Source organism: Selaginella moellendorffii, unplaced genomic scaffold, assembly GCF_000143415.4.
Source record: "Selaginella moellendorffii unplaced genomic scaffold, v1.0 SELMOscaffold_10, whole genome shotgun sequence".
NCBI lineage: Eukaryota > Viridiplantae > Streptophyta > Lycopodiopsida > Selaginellales > Selaginellaceae > Selaginella > Selaginella moellendorffii.
Window position 1 is genome coordinate 585,490 of NW_003314271.1, and position 18,960 is coordinate 604,449.

The window sequence follows — 18,960 nt, forward strand, 5'->3', positions numbered from 1 at the left end:
GTCCGTCCTAAACAGTGCCAATATGCTATAGTATATTCTCTAAATCTAAGAGTGTCCACAAACCAATGAACTTGTGGTTCAAAGGTTTCACACTTTGTTGCTACTATAACTCTCATCAAATCAGTGTTAAAAACAAGTGTTAATGGTTGAAAAATATCATGTTTATGTATGCCTAGGAATTTGATAATTGTTTGTTGAATGATGTGTCCATGATACATCCAAGTCAAGGTTCTTTAAGTTGTAGAGAAATCAAAGTAAACATATTTTTCTTTCAACATTTCTTCATTTTTGCATTTTTCCTATTTACTAAACAATTTGTAAAAGATTCACAAAATTGTTCTTGGAGTTTTAGAAAGAAATTGAAGCTTTGTTTCTCTTTTTTTTCTAAACTATTGACACTATTTTTGGTGTTGTTTTCTTAGGCTATTTCTTCTCATTTTTTTCTCTCTTCCACTGTGGCATTTTCATCCCTGATTCGGAGTCTTGTTTTTGCTTGCTTGCAAGTGTGGCATTGCCATTTTGGATAGTATTGCTTGTATGGTTTTGCACAATTTCTGAAACCACACAAAAGGCAGTTCTTGTATCTTGTACAACTTGTGTCTCCAAATGTGCAGTCATGCTTTTTCATTCTTCCTCCATCTCTAGCTGCTAGAGTTTTTCTTTAGTTGTTTCTTTGTCACAGATTCTTAGAATATTTACTTTTTTCAACCTTTTACTAAAAACAGTTACGCATATGCTCCAAGTTTTCCATGACTTGGTGTAAGCTCCTGAGTTTGGACTTTTTGGGAGGTCACTCAGCTCAGTACTATTTAAACCCAAGGATGCTTAACCCCAAATATCCCAAGACCCTTAACTAATTGGAAAAAGGGGTGCATTTTTATTCATGGGCTCTTTCCCTTTATATTTGAACCTTATTGCGTCTCTCAAGTCGTTCCCTTTAGTTGTTTACAATCCATCACGCTTCCCTATAAATTCACGCTCTCGTGAACGAAAGCTAAGAGCCACAACTCTCCCAAAAGCCCTACTCTCTTAACGCCCTACCCCTCGGGTCGAGCCCAGTCGGGAGCAAACTAAACCTACCAAATGTCAATTAACATGTGGTGCAGTTCCTTTAAGCCAACCAACAGAGTCGGATCCAAGACTTCTTTGATACCAAATGTAAGCTCCTGAGTTTAAACTTCCTAGGAAGCCTAGTACTATTCAAACTTAAGGATGCTTAACCCCAAATATCCCAAAACCCTTAACCGATTGGAAAACAGGGTACACTCTTATTCATGAGCCCTTTCCCTCTATATTTAAACCCCATGGATCATCTTTCAAATCGTTCTTTTTGGTTGTTTACACTTAGGTGGCTTCAATCTTCAAGTGTTCTTCAGGTTTTTAGTCTTATGCTCCATTTTTTTTTTTCATTTCTTCATGGTCTTCCACCGTTTTTGTTTTACGGTCTTGTTTTTCTTGATTTTTGGGTCTTTTTTCTTCCTATGCCATTTTTTTGTGCATCTTTGGTCCATTTTCCTTGAAGTTTTGGGGGAAATGATCATCTTGGTTTGCTCTATCTCATGAGCTCTTCACGTCACCTTATCCCACTATGGTCACCAGTGAAAACTTCTGGATTTTCTAAACTGGGAGGAAAACATCCACACAAGATCTTCCTAAAAAGTTTCAAATCTAATCTAATCCCTAAATCTAAAACTACACTACGAGAAGAGTGCACTTACATGCTTGTACCAATCTAAGTCGAGACTGTGAACACAACATGAAAGTGCTAATCCCATGCCTTTGATCCCTTGAAGGCGGTGGGTAAGTAAAACATTGCTATAAAGAGCCAAAGAGATAGGTAGAATTACAATGTATTGCAATATATTTTGTATTAGGGATAAGTCTAAAAACATTCTAAGTCCTACTGCTGCTCACGTCAAGGTTAAGAATACAGTCCTAACCTTGAACCTCTCAAGTTTGTTTTCCTAAGCATGAACTTCCAAGCTTGCTTTTTTCCTCTTTCTCCAAGTGAACAAAATCGTTAATGCCACATAATCCAAGAACTCAAAAGCGCAATCCTGGCTTCCACATTCACAAATGTAGAGCGCATTAGCCACCAAGACCAACACATTGTAATGCTTGACCAAGAAAATCAAATTATGCATTAGGAACTTGACGATATATGCCAAAGAATTGAGCTTGTCACTATGAAGACTAACCTTAGCAACCTGGAGCAAGATTTAGAAAATTTGACTACTTGAGGATAGGTAGTAACTTTGCTGTGGGGGAGTGATGAAAAAGTAAATGTTTTCACTTGTGTATCTTCCCAAGTAGAGCAAAAGAAGGAAGCTTAGGCAAAATGGAATTATGCCTAAGCTTAGGCATCCAAAAAAGAAATATCTAACCTAAGCACAAGCATGAAGCAATTAAGAATGGTTATAAAATTATGTAGTATATAAATAACACTTAGACGTGCTAAAAAAGAACTCACTATTGTATGCATTTGCATTGAATTAACCATTTTTTCTCCCACCTATGATTGTTTGTGCAAAATAGAGTTGAGAGAGTGACATATACTCACACCTTTGTAGTTCGATGCAATATATAGGTATATTACTCAATATCCCTTAGGGACTAAAAAAAGTATAAGACAAAACTCTCGAAACAAAAGTTTTGGTGTCACTTATGGTCCCTCTGCCTCCCAAGTGACTCTTTTGCGAAGCTAGAGCCATGCCCTAAGGAACTCAAGACTCCTCCTAGGGTGCTCCTCCTATTAAGCAATTTAAATCTCGAAACGAAAGTGATGCAGTGTTAATGTAACCACCCTCTACAATATCTGCCACCAAATCCAAAAATCCTCCCTTCCTAATCATCCTTAAAGTGAGACACTATATGTAGTCTTCCAAAAAGAATTCAGAAAGCTAAAAACTTTTTCAAGTTTCAATTGTTCCAAATCACCCTTAAGGTGATATCCAATTCCACCAATCCTTGACCGCTATCTTTGCAATTTGAGGTTGAGTTCTATTTTATTCTTTTTTCATTTTTCTTCTTTTCTTCTACGTTCTTGTCTTTGTTTGTTTGTCACTATTTTGCAAACAGGGGCAAGAATGCTAGTAAAGGCAAAAAAAGCCTTACTCATTATCTAAAAATGTTTATTAGAAAGTACTAATGTACTTTTTAAAACCTTATTTAATACAATTTTGATGAGTATGAGTATTTGTTGCCCACCAAACTTTCATTAATGGATTAGATAAATAAACTACAAGATTACAATCATTTTGAATAGTAATAAATATAGGAATTTTACAAATATAAAATGAATTTGAACAAGATCTATTAATGGACCATATTTTTCTTTCTCTTTCTGTATATAATGTAAGATTAGAATTTTCTTGTAGTACAAGTTTACATAATCCAAAATAAACTTCTTTATTATCAGAAATCCATAAAAGAGATTTCCCAGAGTATAATGAAACTGTACAATTTGATAAAATATAAAGTATATTTTTACCATTTGGTGATACTAAAAACTCATTAGTTAATAAATAGTTTCTAGGAAATTTAGCATATAATGTACTTTGAGAATTATCACAATTTATATGATTTAAAGAATATGTAATGTTTATTGGTGTAGGTGATATTAGATAGCTTAGATTCCACCATCGATCAATAATATATCGAAGTCTATAATTTCTACTTGTAATATCACACATGCTAGAGGCTGCATTAATTATGGTATCTTTATAATTATTTTTTAAATATTGAATACCAGATCTTATTGCACTACCACCAATTTTAGTATTGAAAACATCACCTACTAAACAATTTGGAGGATTTCCACCTAAGCGTTCAAATAATATCAAAGCAGATCCTCTACCAAAATTTACATATTCCCAATCCTCATAATTAGGTAAATAATTAAAATTAGATCTATTAATTCTATTTTCAATTTCTTGAATACCATCTTCAATAATAGTTCTAGCTTCATAATGATGCAAAGTATTATTAATTCCCCAATCTATACGTGCACTAAATCCCATATCCAAAACTATTACTGTATTAAATAAAAGTTGAAACATTTCAAATTCTAGAACTTTCAAAATATTTTTATTTATGTACATAGCAGTTGCTGTATCATTTGCCACATTTTTCAGTGGAGCATATACATGGCATACTCCACCAAAACCCTTGGATTTGTCATGGCAATCGTAAGAAAATCATCACTGCAAGTGGTGATGATGCCATTTGGCAGCAGCTGCACTTTCCTTTCTTAGAAGTGTTTGGAGGTAAGAATTTGGTCATTCCATTATAAATTATGCTTTTTTATTTTTTATTTCATGAATTGGCATTTGTCATTCTACTAATAACTATATCAATATTTTATGATTTAAATATAGTTTTATGAATAGTAGTGTTTCTATAATAAAAAGCTTTAGTATTAAAAATACTACAAATTTATATACTTTTATAAATTAATCTTAGAAATAGATATTAAAATTCTAAGATATAAATTTATTTAGCCAAATACTAACACTCGGATATCTGTTTATAATCAAAATATTCTTAACCATTATTTAAATTTCTAGATTTCTAAATGAACGGTCTCCAAGCTGTAGACCCTGCATTATCTTTGGGCGTTCTAAAGTCAGTGAATTCCAGGACATTAATGTTGCAACCCTTGCATTGGAAGAGATCGAGCAGCAGCAAGGGAAGAAACCTCTGGAAAGAATAGTGGTTCTGATCTCCAGATGCAACATCTACGTGTCAAAGATGATCATCAGGTGCTCATGGACTTTGGATCCCAGGTAGGAAAGCACTGGTGCAATTTTTTTCACGTTATTGTTCTTGCACAAGAAGTATGTCTACTGTGATCTATCCATCTTTGGCTTTAATGGACTTCAGGTAGTTTTGTTGCAGTAAGCAACTTCAAGCTTATGACTTGTATGTGATCTTTCTTGACAGCTACATCTTACCTCTTTCTGTTGTGTCAATCATTGCTTGGTTAGCCTCTGTGCCTTGAGTTATTCCCTTTGATGTTATTGACATAAATCCAAGCAAGACTTCCACAGCAAATTATTAGAATATTTCTTTAGAGAATTAAATCTTCTAGCAGCTTAAGTGTTTAATTCAGGGACTACAACGACATAACGAGATTCATAGCGCTTGCATGATAATCCTTGCCAAATGAGAGGAGGCACTGGAAACCTCCAAGTCATTGTACCTCGGGAAGCTGGTTCACGGGAGCTTTCAAGAGATTGGGATAGGCAGCCAGGATAACTGCCAGATACTCTGGATTCATCTGAAGAAATTTCTTGAACTCGGCCCAGCTGATAACACCGTCGTGATCCATGTCCAGACTGTTAAAGAGATGCTCGATCTGCGAAGGATTCTATTAGACTCGGCTCGTAGAAGATAAATAGGTCACCTGGATGGCCCCCAAGCTTGGGAACGTCTGCACCACCTGCTCAACTTCTTTTCTGGAGAGAAACCCATCCTTGTCTTGGTCGCACGCATAAAATGCAGCTTCAATTGTAGAAGAGAAAGCCGTGTGCGTGGAGATGAAAGCCAACCCTGCCATGAACTACAAAAGGAGAAAGTGTACTATTGGATGAAATGGAGAAGCTGTACCTCTCTGAAGTTCACGTAATTTTTCTCGGAAGTGTCGAACATCTGGAAGACTTGCATGGTGTATGGTGTAAGAGGGAGATCCACAATGTGCAGAAGACCGCTGGTAGAAGTGTCAGAGAACTGTTAGCAGCGGAAAATTCTAGTAAAATGCGAAACCATGTACCTGTGAGTTGTATCCATTGCGCTGAATTTCTTGAGATATGCTTCGGCAGTCTCGTAGTCGATATGGAACAGCTTTTCCATCCGAGAAAGCTCGGGTAGCTGCCCCGGAGGCAGATGCAGTTTCTTTGCCATGACCGCCAGTTTCATGTCCAAGAAAGTATGCCCCGTGCATGGAACGCCCAACGAAGCAGCCATCATATGCCGCACCGTCTCGGTGAAGTGGCGAGGGTCTTTGAGATCTCGGAGGCCGGGTTCCACCACTGGAAGGTATCCTGATAAGTAAATCTCTTCCAAAAGGTTTGAGGAAAGAAACAAAGTAAAAGTCTTACCTCCATGAAGTTGACGAGCTGTGTCATCAAATGAAACATGACATATGGCATGCTTCGATTCACCCATGCCGGACTGATGCGCTTGTGAGGATATCGTATGCACATCGGCTGGATTGGCAGGCCTTGAGCGAATGTCCCCGTCTTGAACGATATCAAGGCCTTTTCATTAGTCGTAGTTCCTTCTGGAAAGATGAGTACGTGAGGCCACTGTTATCGATGGCGCGTTGCCGGATTTGAGCTGCTGCGTCCCTTCTCGACCTGCGAATGGCTCTGTCCACTGGAATGATCTGCGAAAAATGAAGGTTCATGAAAGTTCTTCGCTTTAAAGCTTCAAGTTCTTTACCTGGAGAGCTGTAAGAAAGAGACCCACGATTGGAAGCTTGGCATTCTCCTTGGCGCTCAAGATCACTGGCATGTGTGAGAAAAATATGTAGACCGGATCCAAGAAAGATACGTGATTGGAGACGGACGATCGGGGCCACGTCCGGAGGAGCTGGAGTTCCTTTGATCGAAATCCAGACGTAACCGAATGCGAACATCGCGATCCTTGCACAGATTCTCAGGGGCCAGAGGAGAATTCTTCTCCAGCGCGAGAATGGCTTGTAAAGATGATATTTGACACCGATGAGTCCACACCTCACCGAGCAGTAGGCCAAGATCAATGCCGCTGCGAGAATTGCCAGCCGGAGGAGAAAGATTGGAAGCACGACGATCGTCTTGAAAATCTCCAATGGACTAAAACCCAAAGACTCCCCCTGGAATGGATTCATGACCGTGTTGGGGCCGATCGATGGCCGTTTGCCAAGGGGAAATGCGTCGACGGCATCCCGCTGCCGATCTTGGGCCATGGATCGATCCCTAGAGTGGAAAATCTACCTGTTCAAAGCCAGCGAGGTGGAAGAGGCGATGGACCGGGACAGTCTGGACCGAGCAGTAGAGCGTCCTCATGAGGATGGTGGTGCGCTTGTAAATCCCTGGAACTTCTAGTGCATGGGAGAGCGTGCCACTGTTGCTAGACCCTGTGTCTCTGGATAAACCGCTCGTGGCTGATCGTCCATCTCTCAAGCACTAAAGATTTTAAGATTTTAAAGTCTTTTCTCTTTTGATTTTTTTTCCTCTAGGCAAGTAGTAAAACTTTATCTTGCAAAACCATTTAATGGTCTGAAGGTTAAACACCTTTTCAAAATATTTATATTCAATTTTTTAATTTTGGACATCTAAATTAATTATAGATTGTGAGGGCCAAGTGTATGGCTAAAGTGTTGTATATTAATATTAGTGTAATGGGATTTTGATAGCCATTGGATTGGCTTTAATTCGGGAAATCTAGGACACTTGCTCTTGGGGTTAATTGATATGCACATTTTCTATATTCCCTTTCTATATTCCATGCACTCACATTGGTGGAGATGAAAGGCATTTTTTGATTATCACTGAGGAATGTTTGGATTTGGGACTTTGGTTTAAATCTAACTTTTGCATTGTCTAAATCTTGCTTTTTCCATTTTCTTTCTTTTGCTCTTTCCTTTTAGAACTTTGGTTTCGATCTAACTTTTTGCATTGTTTAGATCTCCTTTTCCTTCTAGCTTTTTGTTATTTCTCTTCTTTTGCTCTTTCTTTTTCAATTATTTTCATGGTAAATTAACAATCTCCTCCTTTGCTTTGGAGCAGTAGTTATACAATTGCTTGATGCTATGTGCTTGCAATTGAACAACCAAACTCAATTGATGGTAGCATTCATGGCACGTGGTACAACTCTTGGTGCCAATCCTCACATTCAACTGGAGTTCTTTCGTAGGAGTCCTGAGGATGATGTGTATCATTGGTTCAATCACTTCACGGTGATTACCACATATCATTCTTGGGATGATGCTTGACGTTTATGTGAGTTTCCCATGTGTCTCCAAGAGACAGCGCTGCAATGGTACAATGGTTTGAGTGTAGCCACTCGTGGGGATTGGAGTGTTCTCCCGGACGTTTTCAAATGCACATTCAGACATCCTGATGAATGTGATGATGCCTTTTAGCAATTGCATCGTTTTCATCAAGGACCATCTGAGTCGATGATGCAATTTGGCATTCGTTTCCGAAGCCTCTTGTTTCATGCGGAACCAAATATGTCGGAGAGGATCAAGCTAGGAATGTTATGGCTAGCACTTTGTCAAGATTTTGTCAGACTTGTGCATGCACTTGCTCCAGCCACCCTTGACGATGCTCTTCGCTTGGTACAACCTTATGAGATGTCACATTTTCCACTTCTCGTTGCATGTCCTTCTACTCCAATTCCTGTGGGCGATAGTCTTGTTCCAATGGAGGTTGATGTTGCTACTGCTTGAGTCCAAGGACAAGGACGAGGACATGGTTGTGGCCATGACATTCGTTGTTGGGCATGTGATGAAGTTGGTCACACTTCTTGGCATTGTCGGTGTTTTCCAGATTGGCAACTTCCATTTCCTGGGTGGAGACCTTGGCGTCAACAACATCCTGTTGGTGCTGTTGCAGTGGAAGGTCTAGACACCGAGCTGCATCCGGGAAACGAAGAGTCACGTGAGTAATGGAGGGACCTTCTGTAAATAAGTTAGTGACCCCTCCATCTTTCTTTAGGGAGTATAATCAAGGGGTTCACTTGGCACCAATTCATCCAGTGCTTACTTTCCAAGCTTGTTTTTATAACAAGAGGTCTCCTATTATTCTCTCCATGTTGGTTGATACAGGTTCAAGTTTATCTTCTATTGCTCAACTTGTTGCCATACATTGTCGACTACATTTGTGTCGTGCGGCAGAACCAATTTTCATTCTTCATGGCAACAGCCGTACACATGCATGTGCACGGGATGAGGTGGACCTAGTTGTGCATGTGGGCGATCTCGAGCTTGGGTTGCAGTCATTGTGGGTGGTGCTGAGTTAAGCTTTTAATTTCATACTTGGTATAGATTGGTTGTAGCGCAATCATGCCAAATGTGACTTTTAGGTTTCTCCCCCTTGTCTCATACTTCCTTATATTTCATCTATTCCTCTCACTTCTATACTTCTTCGTCCCTCTACTTCTACCTTTGTTTCCATTACTTTTGTTCCCCCATTATTTCCTCCTATATTTCCATCTTGTTCTACTCTTCCCTTTTCCAATCCCTCGACAATCTTTATGCTATAGTAGTTGACTGGCTCATGAAAGAGTATTTTGATGTCTTTAAATTTGACTTATTGTCTGGGGCCAAGATTGCCACACATCATTTGATTCTAACCAAGGATGCTCGTCCAATCAAGGTTTCTGTTCATCATTAGTCACCTAAAAAGATCAAGATTTTACATGCAAATGTCAAGGAGATGTTGAAGAAGGGTGTTATTTGGAGGTCACAGAGTCCTTGGGCATGTGAACCTCATTGTAAGCCACAATTTTTTCTTTTCCAATTTGTCAGTTTACCTCATTTATCTTACCAACACTGCCTTGGCTTTAGTTAAGTTCCCTCACCAAGGTTCTCACCTATTGTACCAACTCCTACTTGATCCTATTTAGTGTCAACTACTCACTACATAAGCAACGAAACATTAGCCATCCATCCATGAATTCCCAAATCTCTCCCAATCCCCCTCCCCAGGTTAAACTAGACTTAAGATTCGGCTACACTCTCTGCTAGCATAAGCAGCCAAACACACCAAGCCTCCAGGTTTCTAAAATCCCTTGGTACAACAAGATTTGATCATGGGACCCTCTAAATCCCAAGCCTTATCGTATTTGATGGCCACTCTAGACCTGTCCTCTATCCAATGATCAGTGTTGTGTTCATGAGTAGTCATCGAGGGGGTTTGATCAGGTCTTGGCGCAGCCGCATTATATGGCTATAAGAGAGCGAACAGATTAAAGAATGCTACATTTACAGTAAATGAAAAGTGGCAAAAATCAGAACCACGTGTTTTGGGCGTCTTGGCACCTCTTGCCCAAAGGTAGTGATAAAATTAAACACACATGCATTACAGTCAACCTAAGTCACTCTAGGTCAATGGCCCGGTCAGAGCTAGCAGCCCATCTTAGTTGAATATACGTATCTGCTACATTCCAAGAATATTGATGATAATAATCTGACAGTTAAATATTCGAACTAATGCGGATTGGGTGGGTGACGATTAGAAATAGCACATGTGGCACGTGGAAGATTCATGTACTTTAAAGATATATATATATACTATTATCTTTAAATATATAAAGGATAAATATGGACATTTATTTAATTTAATGTTTTCCATCTTAATCAATACAATAGTAGTTTTAGATATAAGTTGTAATACAAATATAAACTGGAGAATTAATAATACTTTACTTTATCATGAAGTTAGAAATATTATTGATGGAATTCAACAAATTGAAACTAGAGTTAATAAATCTAATTATGATTATCCCCCTAATTATGAGGATTGGGAATCTGTGAATTTTGGTAGAGGATCTGCTCTAATATTGTTTGAACGGTTAGGTGGAAATCCTCCAAATTTCTTAGTAGGTAATGTTTTCAATGATAAAATTAGTGGTAATACTATTAAATCTGGTATTCAATATTTAAAAAATATATATAAAAATGACATAATTATTGCATGCTCTAGCATGTGTGATATTAAAGTTAGAAACTATAGACTAAGATATATTATTGATGGATGGTGGAACAATAGCTATTTGATAAATCCTTTATCAAAAGATAATCCAAATTCTTTATATATTAATTGTGATAATACTAAAAGTACATTATATACAAAATTTCCAAAGGATCATTTACTAACTAATGAGTTTTTAGTATCACCAAATGGAAAAAATATACTTTATATATTATCAAATTTTAAAATTGCATTATATTCTGGAAAAAACCGTTTATGGATCTCAGATAGTGCAAATATTTATTGGGGATTATGTAAACTTATACTCCAAGGAGATGCTAATCTTGTACCATATACAGAAAAAGAAAAAAAAATGTGGTCTATAAATAAATATTGTGTAAATTCACATTGTAAACTTCTTACATTTATTACTATTCAAAATGATTGTAACCTTGTAATTTACTCATCTAGTCCATTAAAGGAAGTGTAGTGGGCAACAAATACACATACTCATCCAGGTTGTATTAAATAAATTTTAAAATACATTATAACTTATGAATAAAAAAATTTTAGTTGAATTTTTTTAAGTTATATATAACATTTATGAGTTCTGGGATATAAGAATAGATATCTTAATTGGGGTTTAGACCCCTATTTTTATACAAGAATGAATGGACCAAATTTAATCCTAAATAGACAATCTATATGCTTTAGTACTATAAATAATGTATTACCTAGCTAGGGTAATACATGTGTATATATATATATATATAAACTTTACACCATCGTCCCCTCCAAAAGATGAAAAGGTGATAACAATAAGTCAAGTGGAATATCTGGAGTTTCTGTTGAATAATTATAAACTACCACAAAAATCTGAAACTTCCAAAAAACCATTAGCAATTATTAACAACTATGGCTAAAACAAAACCCCAAAGCTATAGCACAAGCATTAGTCAACTATAGAATCTTGATGAACTAATTGCAACTCTATATACATCTCCTAAATACTCAAACCATCCATGAAGCTATTATTTTAAACTGAAGCAATAGAATTTGAAAGCCACTACAATCTATAAAGCACTATTGTAGTAAATAATATATTCTGTCTCTAAGTCTATCTGTCAAAGATCCTTCAAGACCACAATTAACTCGAACTCATGACTATAAGTAGAATTTACCTTTGCGTCTTTCCTTTGGTCAACATTTAAAACCCACATTAACTTAAATTCAATTATTGTCTTGGTTCAACACTACACATGGGAGGTTAGATTCACTCCATTTTTCTCTTACATCCTCTTTATCCCCTCTTTAAAGGAAAAAAAAGCTTTGAAACATCAACTTTGTTTAAATTCATTACACTCATCCTCATTTTGCCATTTATGTTCAATCTCACTCCATTATCACATTTGTTCACCCTCACTAATATTACTCATCCTTACTCCACTATTGTATTTGCTTGTCTTTACTCCATCATTGGGGCTAGACTCCTGTCCCCCCTCCTCCAATGAAAAAAAAAGTTTGAAGCATCAAGGCAAAGAAAAAAAAGTGATAAAAATTGAGGAAGAAATAATATGAAAGAAGAAAAGGTGAATAAAGAAACATTGGAAGAAGAAGTTTCAACAACTATCAATGTAGAAAAAAAATAATGAAATAAAAACAAGATTCTCAACTTCATACATATACTCAATATCCAAATTAGAATGAGGATATAAAACACTCAACTCAACATTAGAATGAAAATGAGAATCATAATAGTCACAAATGATCGATATGCTATAAAAAAAGAAAAACTGTATATAAGCAAGAAATATTAGGAACATGAGATGGTGGCTTAGGCTGATAAATGGAAAAAGGTTAGGAAAGAGTACAAGGTGAAGAGAAAGAATCAAATGGCAGACTAAAGGATTGACATTTACCCTGCAAAATCTCCATTTCATCTCCAAAGCTATTTTTATAATAATTAAGCTTCTTATCACAATCTAGAATCCATTTAAGCTCATAAACATCATCTTCCCATAAACTTGAGCTTTGAACATTCTCTAAAAACTAAATTATATCATCCATAACTCACCAATCAATATCACAATCACACTCCACATTAATAAGAGATGGTAGAACACCAAGAATAAGATAAATTATGTAATCATGTCCTATAGAAGTTAGAGACAACAACACACAAGGATGGGTGTAATATTTATATGATCACACCTTATAGCACTAAAAGTTCAATTTAATGGAGCAGTATTAGTAGCATCAAGTGACATATTATTTGATTGATAACGACATAGCATGGTAGAAAAATGCAATGAAGATAAGAAGAATAGTAGATTTAAGCACAACAATAGCTAGAATTCTAAATCCTAGAAAAAAATATAATACAAATCTAAATTTAAAAAAGAATGAAGAAATAAGAACAAAAAACATGATCTTGAACACTAGAGCAAAACATTGCTAAAAAGCTTTACCCTTGATGGACAAATTATAGTGGCCCTCATTTCCACAAATATTAGTGTTTGAGATATAGGAATATGTATTTTTTACTTATATACATATACATATACATACATATACATATACATATAGATATATATATACATATACATATATATACATATATATATACATATAGATATATATATAAATATACATATATATATATATACATATATATATACATATACATATATATATACATATACATATATATATACATATACATATATATATATATATATATATATATATATATATATATATATATATATATATATATATATATATATATATATATACAAACCTTACACACTTTTATATTAAATTGTAGTCATGTGGTGAGGTATTAAACTTATTCTAAAATCTTATATTCTAATATTATTGTATGATGTCAGTTTTTTTTTTTTTTTTTTTGCAGCCAAGAAAGTTTCGTACAGGGCCACACGAATTCTTAATCTTATTTTATCATTTTCCAATTATTTAGATTTTATATATTATACAAAGCAAACCAAGAGTTGCACAGAATAGCAAATTAAATCTTCCATTAGCATGATTTATCAAATCAATTTTTCTCACCAGTAACAAGATTCACAGCGCTTGCATGATAACCTTTGGCCCGTACTGGCCCTTGCCAAATGAGAGGAGGTTATAGAAACCTCCAAATCATTGTACCTCAGTTCACGGGAGCTTTCAAGAGATTGGGATAGGCAGCCAGGATAACTGCCAGATACTCTGGATTCATTTGAAGAAATTTCTTGAACTCGGCCCAGCTGATAACACCATCGTGGTCCATGTCCAGACTGTTAAAGAGATGCTCGATCTGTGAAGGATTCTATTAGACTCGGCTCGTAGAAAATAAGTAAGTCACCTGGATCGCCCCCAAGCTCGGGAACGTCTGCACCAAGGCCTGCTCAACTTCTTTTCTGGAGAGAAACCCATCCTTGTCTTGGTCGCACGCATAAAATGCAGCTTCGATTGTAGAAGAGAAAGCCGTGTGCGTGGAGACGAAAGCCAACCCTGCCATGAACTACAAAAGAAGAAAGTGTATTATTGGATAAAATGGAGAAGATGTACCTCTCTGAAGTTCACGTAATTTTTCTCGGAAGTGTCGAACATCTGGAAGACTTGCATTGTATATGGTGTAAGAGGAAGATCCAGCGCCTTGAGGAAATCCACAATGTGCAGAAGACCGCTGGTAGAAGTGTCAGAGAACTGTTAGCAGCGGAAAATTCTAGTAAAATGCGAAACCATGTACCTGTGAGTTGTATCCATTGCGCTGAATTTCTTGAGATATGCTTCGGCAGTCTCGTAGTCGATATGGAACAGCTTTTCCATCCGAGAAAGCTCGGGTAGCTGCTCCGGAGGCAGATGCAGTTTCTTTGCCATGACCGCCAGTTTCATGTCCAAGAAAGTATGCTCCGTGCATGGAACGCCCAACGAAGCAGCCATCATATGCCGCACCGTCTCGGTGAAGTGGCGAGGGTCTTTGAGATCTCGGAGGCCGGGTTCCACCACTGGAAGGTATTGCACCTGATAAGTAAATCGCTTCCAAAAGGTTTGAGGAAAGAAACAAGGCAAAACTCTTACCTCCATGAAGTTGACGAGCTGCGTCATCAAACGAAACATGACATACGGCATGCTTCGATTCACCCATGCCGGACTGATGCACTTGTGAGGATATCGTATGCACATCGGCTGGATTGGCAGGCCTTGAGCGAACGCCCCCGTCTTGAACGATATCAAGGCCTTTCCATTAGTCGTAGTTCCTTCTGGAAAGATGAGTACGTGAGGCCACTTGTTATCGATGGCGCGTCGCCGGATTTGAGCTGCGGCGTCCCTTCTCGACCTGCGAATGGCTCTGTCCACTGGAATGATCTGCGAAAAATGAAAGTTCATGGAAGTTCTTCGCTTTAAAGCTTTAAGTTCTTTACCTGGAGCGCTGTAAGAAAGAGACCCACGATTGGAAGCTTGGCATTCTCCTTGGCGCTCAAGATCACTGGCATGTGTGAGAAAAATATGTAGACCGGATCCAAGAAAGATACGTGATTGGAGACGACGATCGGGGCCACGTCCCGAGGAGCCGGAGTTCCTTTGATCGAAATCCAGACGTAACCGAATGCGAACATCGCGATCCTTGCACAGATTCTCAGGGGCCAGAGGAGAATTCTTCTCCAGCGCGAGAATGGCTTGTAGAGAGGATCTTCGACGCCGATGAGTGCGCACCTCACCGAGCAGTAGGCCAAGATCAACGCCGCCGCGAGAATTGCCAGCCGGAGGAGAAAGATTGGAAGCATGAGGATAGTCTTGAAAATCTCCGATGGACTAAAACCCAAAGACTCCCCCTGGAATGGATTCACCACCGCCTCGGGGCCGATCGGTGGCCGCTTGCCAAGGGGAAATGCGTCGGCAGCATCCCGCTGCCGATCTTGGGCCATGGATCGATCCCTAGAGTGGAAAATCTACCTGTTCAAAGCCAGAAGAGATTCAGCTGCCGCGCACCATAGATCATCCGCCGCAATGCCGCTGCGCATCCCTGGAGAGAAGAAGAGGATCGAGCACGATCGATGAGAATCTCGCTATGGCGCTCAACGCAAGCCACGAATCACAAAAAATTAAAAAAACTTTGCTTCGCGATTAACGCTGTCTTTACATCTACCGTCGAATTTCAACGATGAGATTCGTTTTGCCGTTAGACGAATAGACCCCCGGGATCCTTGTTCAAAGAAATATACTCCCCAGCGATACGTATTACCGCAAACATCGCGACACATTGGCGATTTCTTTATTCGACACATAGCGCCGGGCTCTGCCACGTGTCGTATTTGCTAGTATAAATTCTCGAGTCCCGTAGTGGAGGAAATATCATAGCATACACGCATTTTATAGCGATTTTCTAGGCGATCCTTCAATCTTCTGAGGCTTTTCTAGCAAGATGGCAGTCGCAGTAGGCACTAGCATTGCAGCAATCCCTTCCTCGCTCTTAAAATCCTCTCTAGGAGCGGCCGCTCACAAGTCTCGATCCAATCGCTCCTTGACCTTCCTGCCAGTGAGAGCTTCGTCGGATAATGGCCGACGAACCCCTGGAGGAGGCGATGGGATCAGCAGCGTTCTGGACCAGACCAAGAAGGAGATCACCCGCGAGGATGTGCTCAAGAACCAGGCCGAGAATGAGTCGGAGAAGAAGTCCGTGTTTGGAGCGGTGCCATCGTCCGGAGCATTGTGGCCGAGGCCTGAGATTGAGAGGCGGCCAGAAACGGGCGATCGATCATTTGCGAGCTTGATGGCATTCGATGGCGCTGGCCCAGAGACGATCAACGGCAGACTGGTAAGTCCCTCCCTTCTCCAAAGTTCAGGATCCGTGGAGTCCGTTGTTCTAAGTTTATTTTTCCATTGATACAGGCAATGGTTGGAATCTTGTGGGCCTTTGCTGTGGAGAGAATGACGGGACAAACGGTGGCCGAGCAGCTCTACACGCCAGGCAACTTCGGCTTGTTTAACTTCTTGGCGGTGGCACAGCTCTTTGCTTACGCGTCGCTGGTTCCCATGTTTAAGGGAGAGAGCCCCGATAGCCGATCTTTGGGCCCGTTTAGAGCCATGGCGGAGCGCTGGAATGGGCGGACTGCCATGCTTGGCTTCCTCGCTCTGGTGGTCACGGAGTTCTTCACCAAGACCCCAGTTTTTCACATGATGTAAGTGACCTGAGAGTCTGTAAATTTTGTTCATTAAATTTTTGTTAATATTTTTAAACATAGTTCTGTAATGGTGCTTTGATCGTGAATCTCCCTTCCCCCCTCAATCTGATAACTCTTGCTAAAGCGCTCAAACTGCTGCACTATGATTTGTCTTTGCGAGATGTGCTGTTCTGGCAATCTGCTCGGCGGGCTAGAAATCTCAGTGGATTTCACCTTTTTCGCACTCACAACGCACTAAAAACTACCATCGCCATGATCGAGCACTGGGCGCGTTGATAGCGGAGTAGCCGGCATTTTTTAATACGTTCGATCTCGTAAAGCCATCTATTTTGAACAAATCAAAGATTTACAGTTACGTTTACAATAAATGGAAAGTGGCAAGAAAATCAGAAGCATGTGTTTTGTTTGGTGTCTAGCTAATCGACTGCCTCTTGTTAAAACTCTTAATATAAAGTCTATGGCAAGAGAAAAAGATGACGTGGCAGGGAGCCAAGAAAATTTCCAAAGTATAAAAGCTATGAACAAAATAAGTCATGGGGACACTATTGGAAGCAGGCTTGTGGTCACAGGCCATTATGTGCCTGAAGATTGGAGCATAATGGCAGCAAATCCCTATTAAATTGGCCTTGGACACAAAGATCACTTAATGGGGACTGAAAAAGGGATATTAGGGAAGGCAAACCCCATGTTTGTGGGCATCCTAAGGATGATTTCCATTTGATCATAGGCTTTTTATATTTCACCAAATTTTTTTGTCTCCACCACATCTTCTAAGAGACTAATCAACCCCACCTCTTGCTCAAAGCCTTTGCAAGCAAGTCAGTTCATCAGTTATTGGGGTGGTGATAAAATAATAAATTCACATGTTATTTGCTAATGTGATTTTGAACCTTGCTTACCAGTTGAACTCGTTCACCCACATGTCTGCAAAAAATCTTAAATTTGCCATATCGCCTGCCTGGGCAAATCCCTCCAAGAAACATGAAAGCAGCTACAATAGGGGAGGTTAAGCAAATTTAAAGCTACCCCAAGTCACTTGTTATCTAGAAAGACTAACCAATTTAATTAAGAACCCTAATTCTTTATTAAATTGCGAAAAAGGATGATACAATGTGCTCATATGACTTGGGACCACCATATTTCCACATGGCGTGCAATTCGTAAAAGGGTGGAAACAACTGGTATTTTTTACTCATAATACGTGTCTGGCTGCTATTGGTCCACGTGTAATGCGAGTGTGAAAAAAACACAGGCATAGAATATTTCACGAATATCCATTCCTTATGCCACAGATGGGGCTTCATGCCCATAGCAATGACCCATACTACGTGCGGAATGGAGTCATTCATGCTGTGGAATGGACCCCCAGGTAGCTCGTCACCCTTCTGTCTAGAGTTGCCAAGCTGAATCTCACTGGTTCCTTATCCCACCCAAAGGCATCGGAATCGAGCTTGAGTCTCCAAGAGACGGTGTTGCTCCTCCTCGGCCTCAGCCTGGTGTGCGTCCTCATCCTGGTGCTCTTCTCGCCGCTGCTGGTGACGTTCATGCTCTTCATGCTCTTCATGCTGGGGATCGCGGGGCTGGCCTGATCGAGGCGCCGGCTGGGGCGTCACAATAGCCGGCGGAGGCGCTACAAGCACCGCAGCGCTGGCGATGGATTCTTCTGTCTGGGGCGACGATCTGGTAACAAGCGGGAATGAAGGGCTGGACAGCGAGAAGCAGCAAAGGGTGAACCGAGTATCTGGAAGACCAGCTCAAGAATCTCGAGGACCTCAGGCCGCTGGAAGCTCCATTCCTGGGAATCGACGATGCCTGGGCAGCTCCTCTCGATCGTTCCTCCTCTTGGGACGGATTGGACGACGACGACGGTTTCTTCCTGGACAATTGCGGCGCTCGCAGCAATGTGTCCGACCTGGGGGATGAAAACTCCGGGAGTCTAGAGGTTTGGCAGCAACAGAGAATTGGTGGCACATAGCTTAGTTCCTAGAGCTAGGCTCAACTTCCTGTTCCCAGAGAGCTCTAGCTACTTAAGTATCTGGCGCCATGCTTTGAGGACCATTCCCAGTATTCTGCGGTGCTTCCCCAAGTCACAG

General features: G+C 39.5%; 3 protein-coding genes across 3 annotated transcripts; 1 reads left to right on the forward strand and 2 right to left on the reverse strand.

Moving 5' to 3' along the window:
• Positions 1 to 6,211: 6,211 nt before the first annotated feature.
• Positions 6,212 to 15,669, reverse strand: LOC9631250 (lysophospholipid acyltransferase LPEAT2). The gene is made up of 3 exons (XM_024673421.1): positions 15,635 to 15,669; positions 6,442 to 6,970; positions 6,212 to 6,385 (listed from the first exon to the last, which is right to left on the reverse strand). Exons 2-3 carry the CDS (start codon positions 6,944 to 6,946, stop codon positions 6,309 to 6,311), a joined length of 582 nt encoding a protein of 193 aa, XP_024529189.1. The 5' UTR covers positions 6,947 to 6,970; positions 15,635 to 15,669; the 3' UTR covers positions 6,212 to 6,308.
• LOC9650074 (lysophospholipid acyltransferase LPEAT2) lies at positions 13,627 to 15,636 on the reverse strand. The gene is made up of 6 exons (XM_024673420.1): positions 15,107 to 15,636; positions 14,763 to 15,050; positions 14,431 to 14,705; positions 14,250 to 14,367; positions 14,044 to 14,202; positions 13,627 to 13,995 (listed from the first exon to the last, which is right to left on the reverse strand). Exons 1-6 carry the CDS (start codon positions 15,608 to 15,610, stop codon positions 13,849 to 13,851), a joined length of 1,491 nt encoding a protein of 496 aa, XP_024529188.1. The 5' UTR covers positions 15,611 to 15,636; the 3' UTR covers positions 13,627 to 13,848.
• A 414-nt stretch (positions 15,670 to 16,083) lies between the features above and the next one.
• LOC9650075 (early light-induced protein, chloroplastic) lies at positions 16,084 to 16,935 on the forward strand. Its single transcript, XM_024673530.1, has 2 exons — positions 16,084 to 16,500; positions 16,575 to 16,935. Exons 1-2 carry the CDS (start codon positions 16,108 to 16,110, stop codon positions 16,866 to 16,868), a joined length of 687 nt encoding a protein of 228 aa, XP_024529298.1. The 5' UTR covers positions 16,084 to 16,107; the 3' UTR covers positions 16,869 to 16,935.
• The last annotated feature ends 2,025 nt before the right edge of the window (positions 16,936 to 18,960 follow it).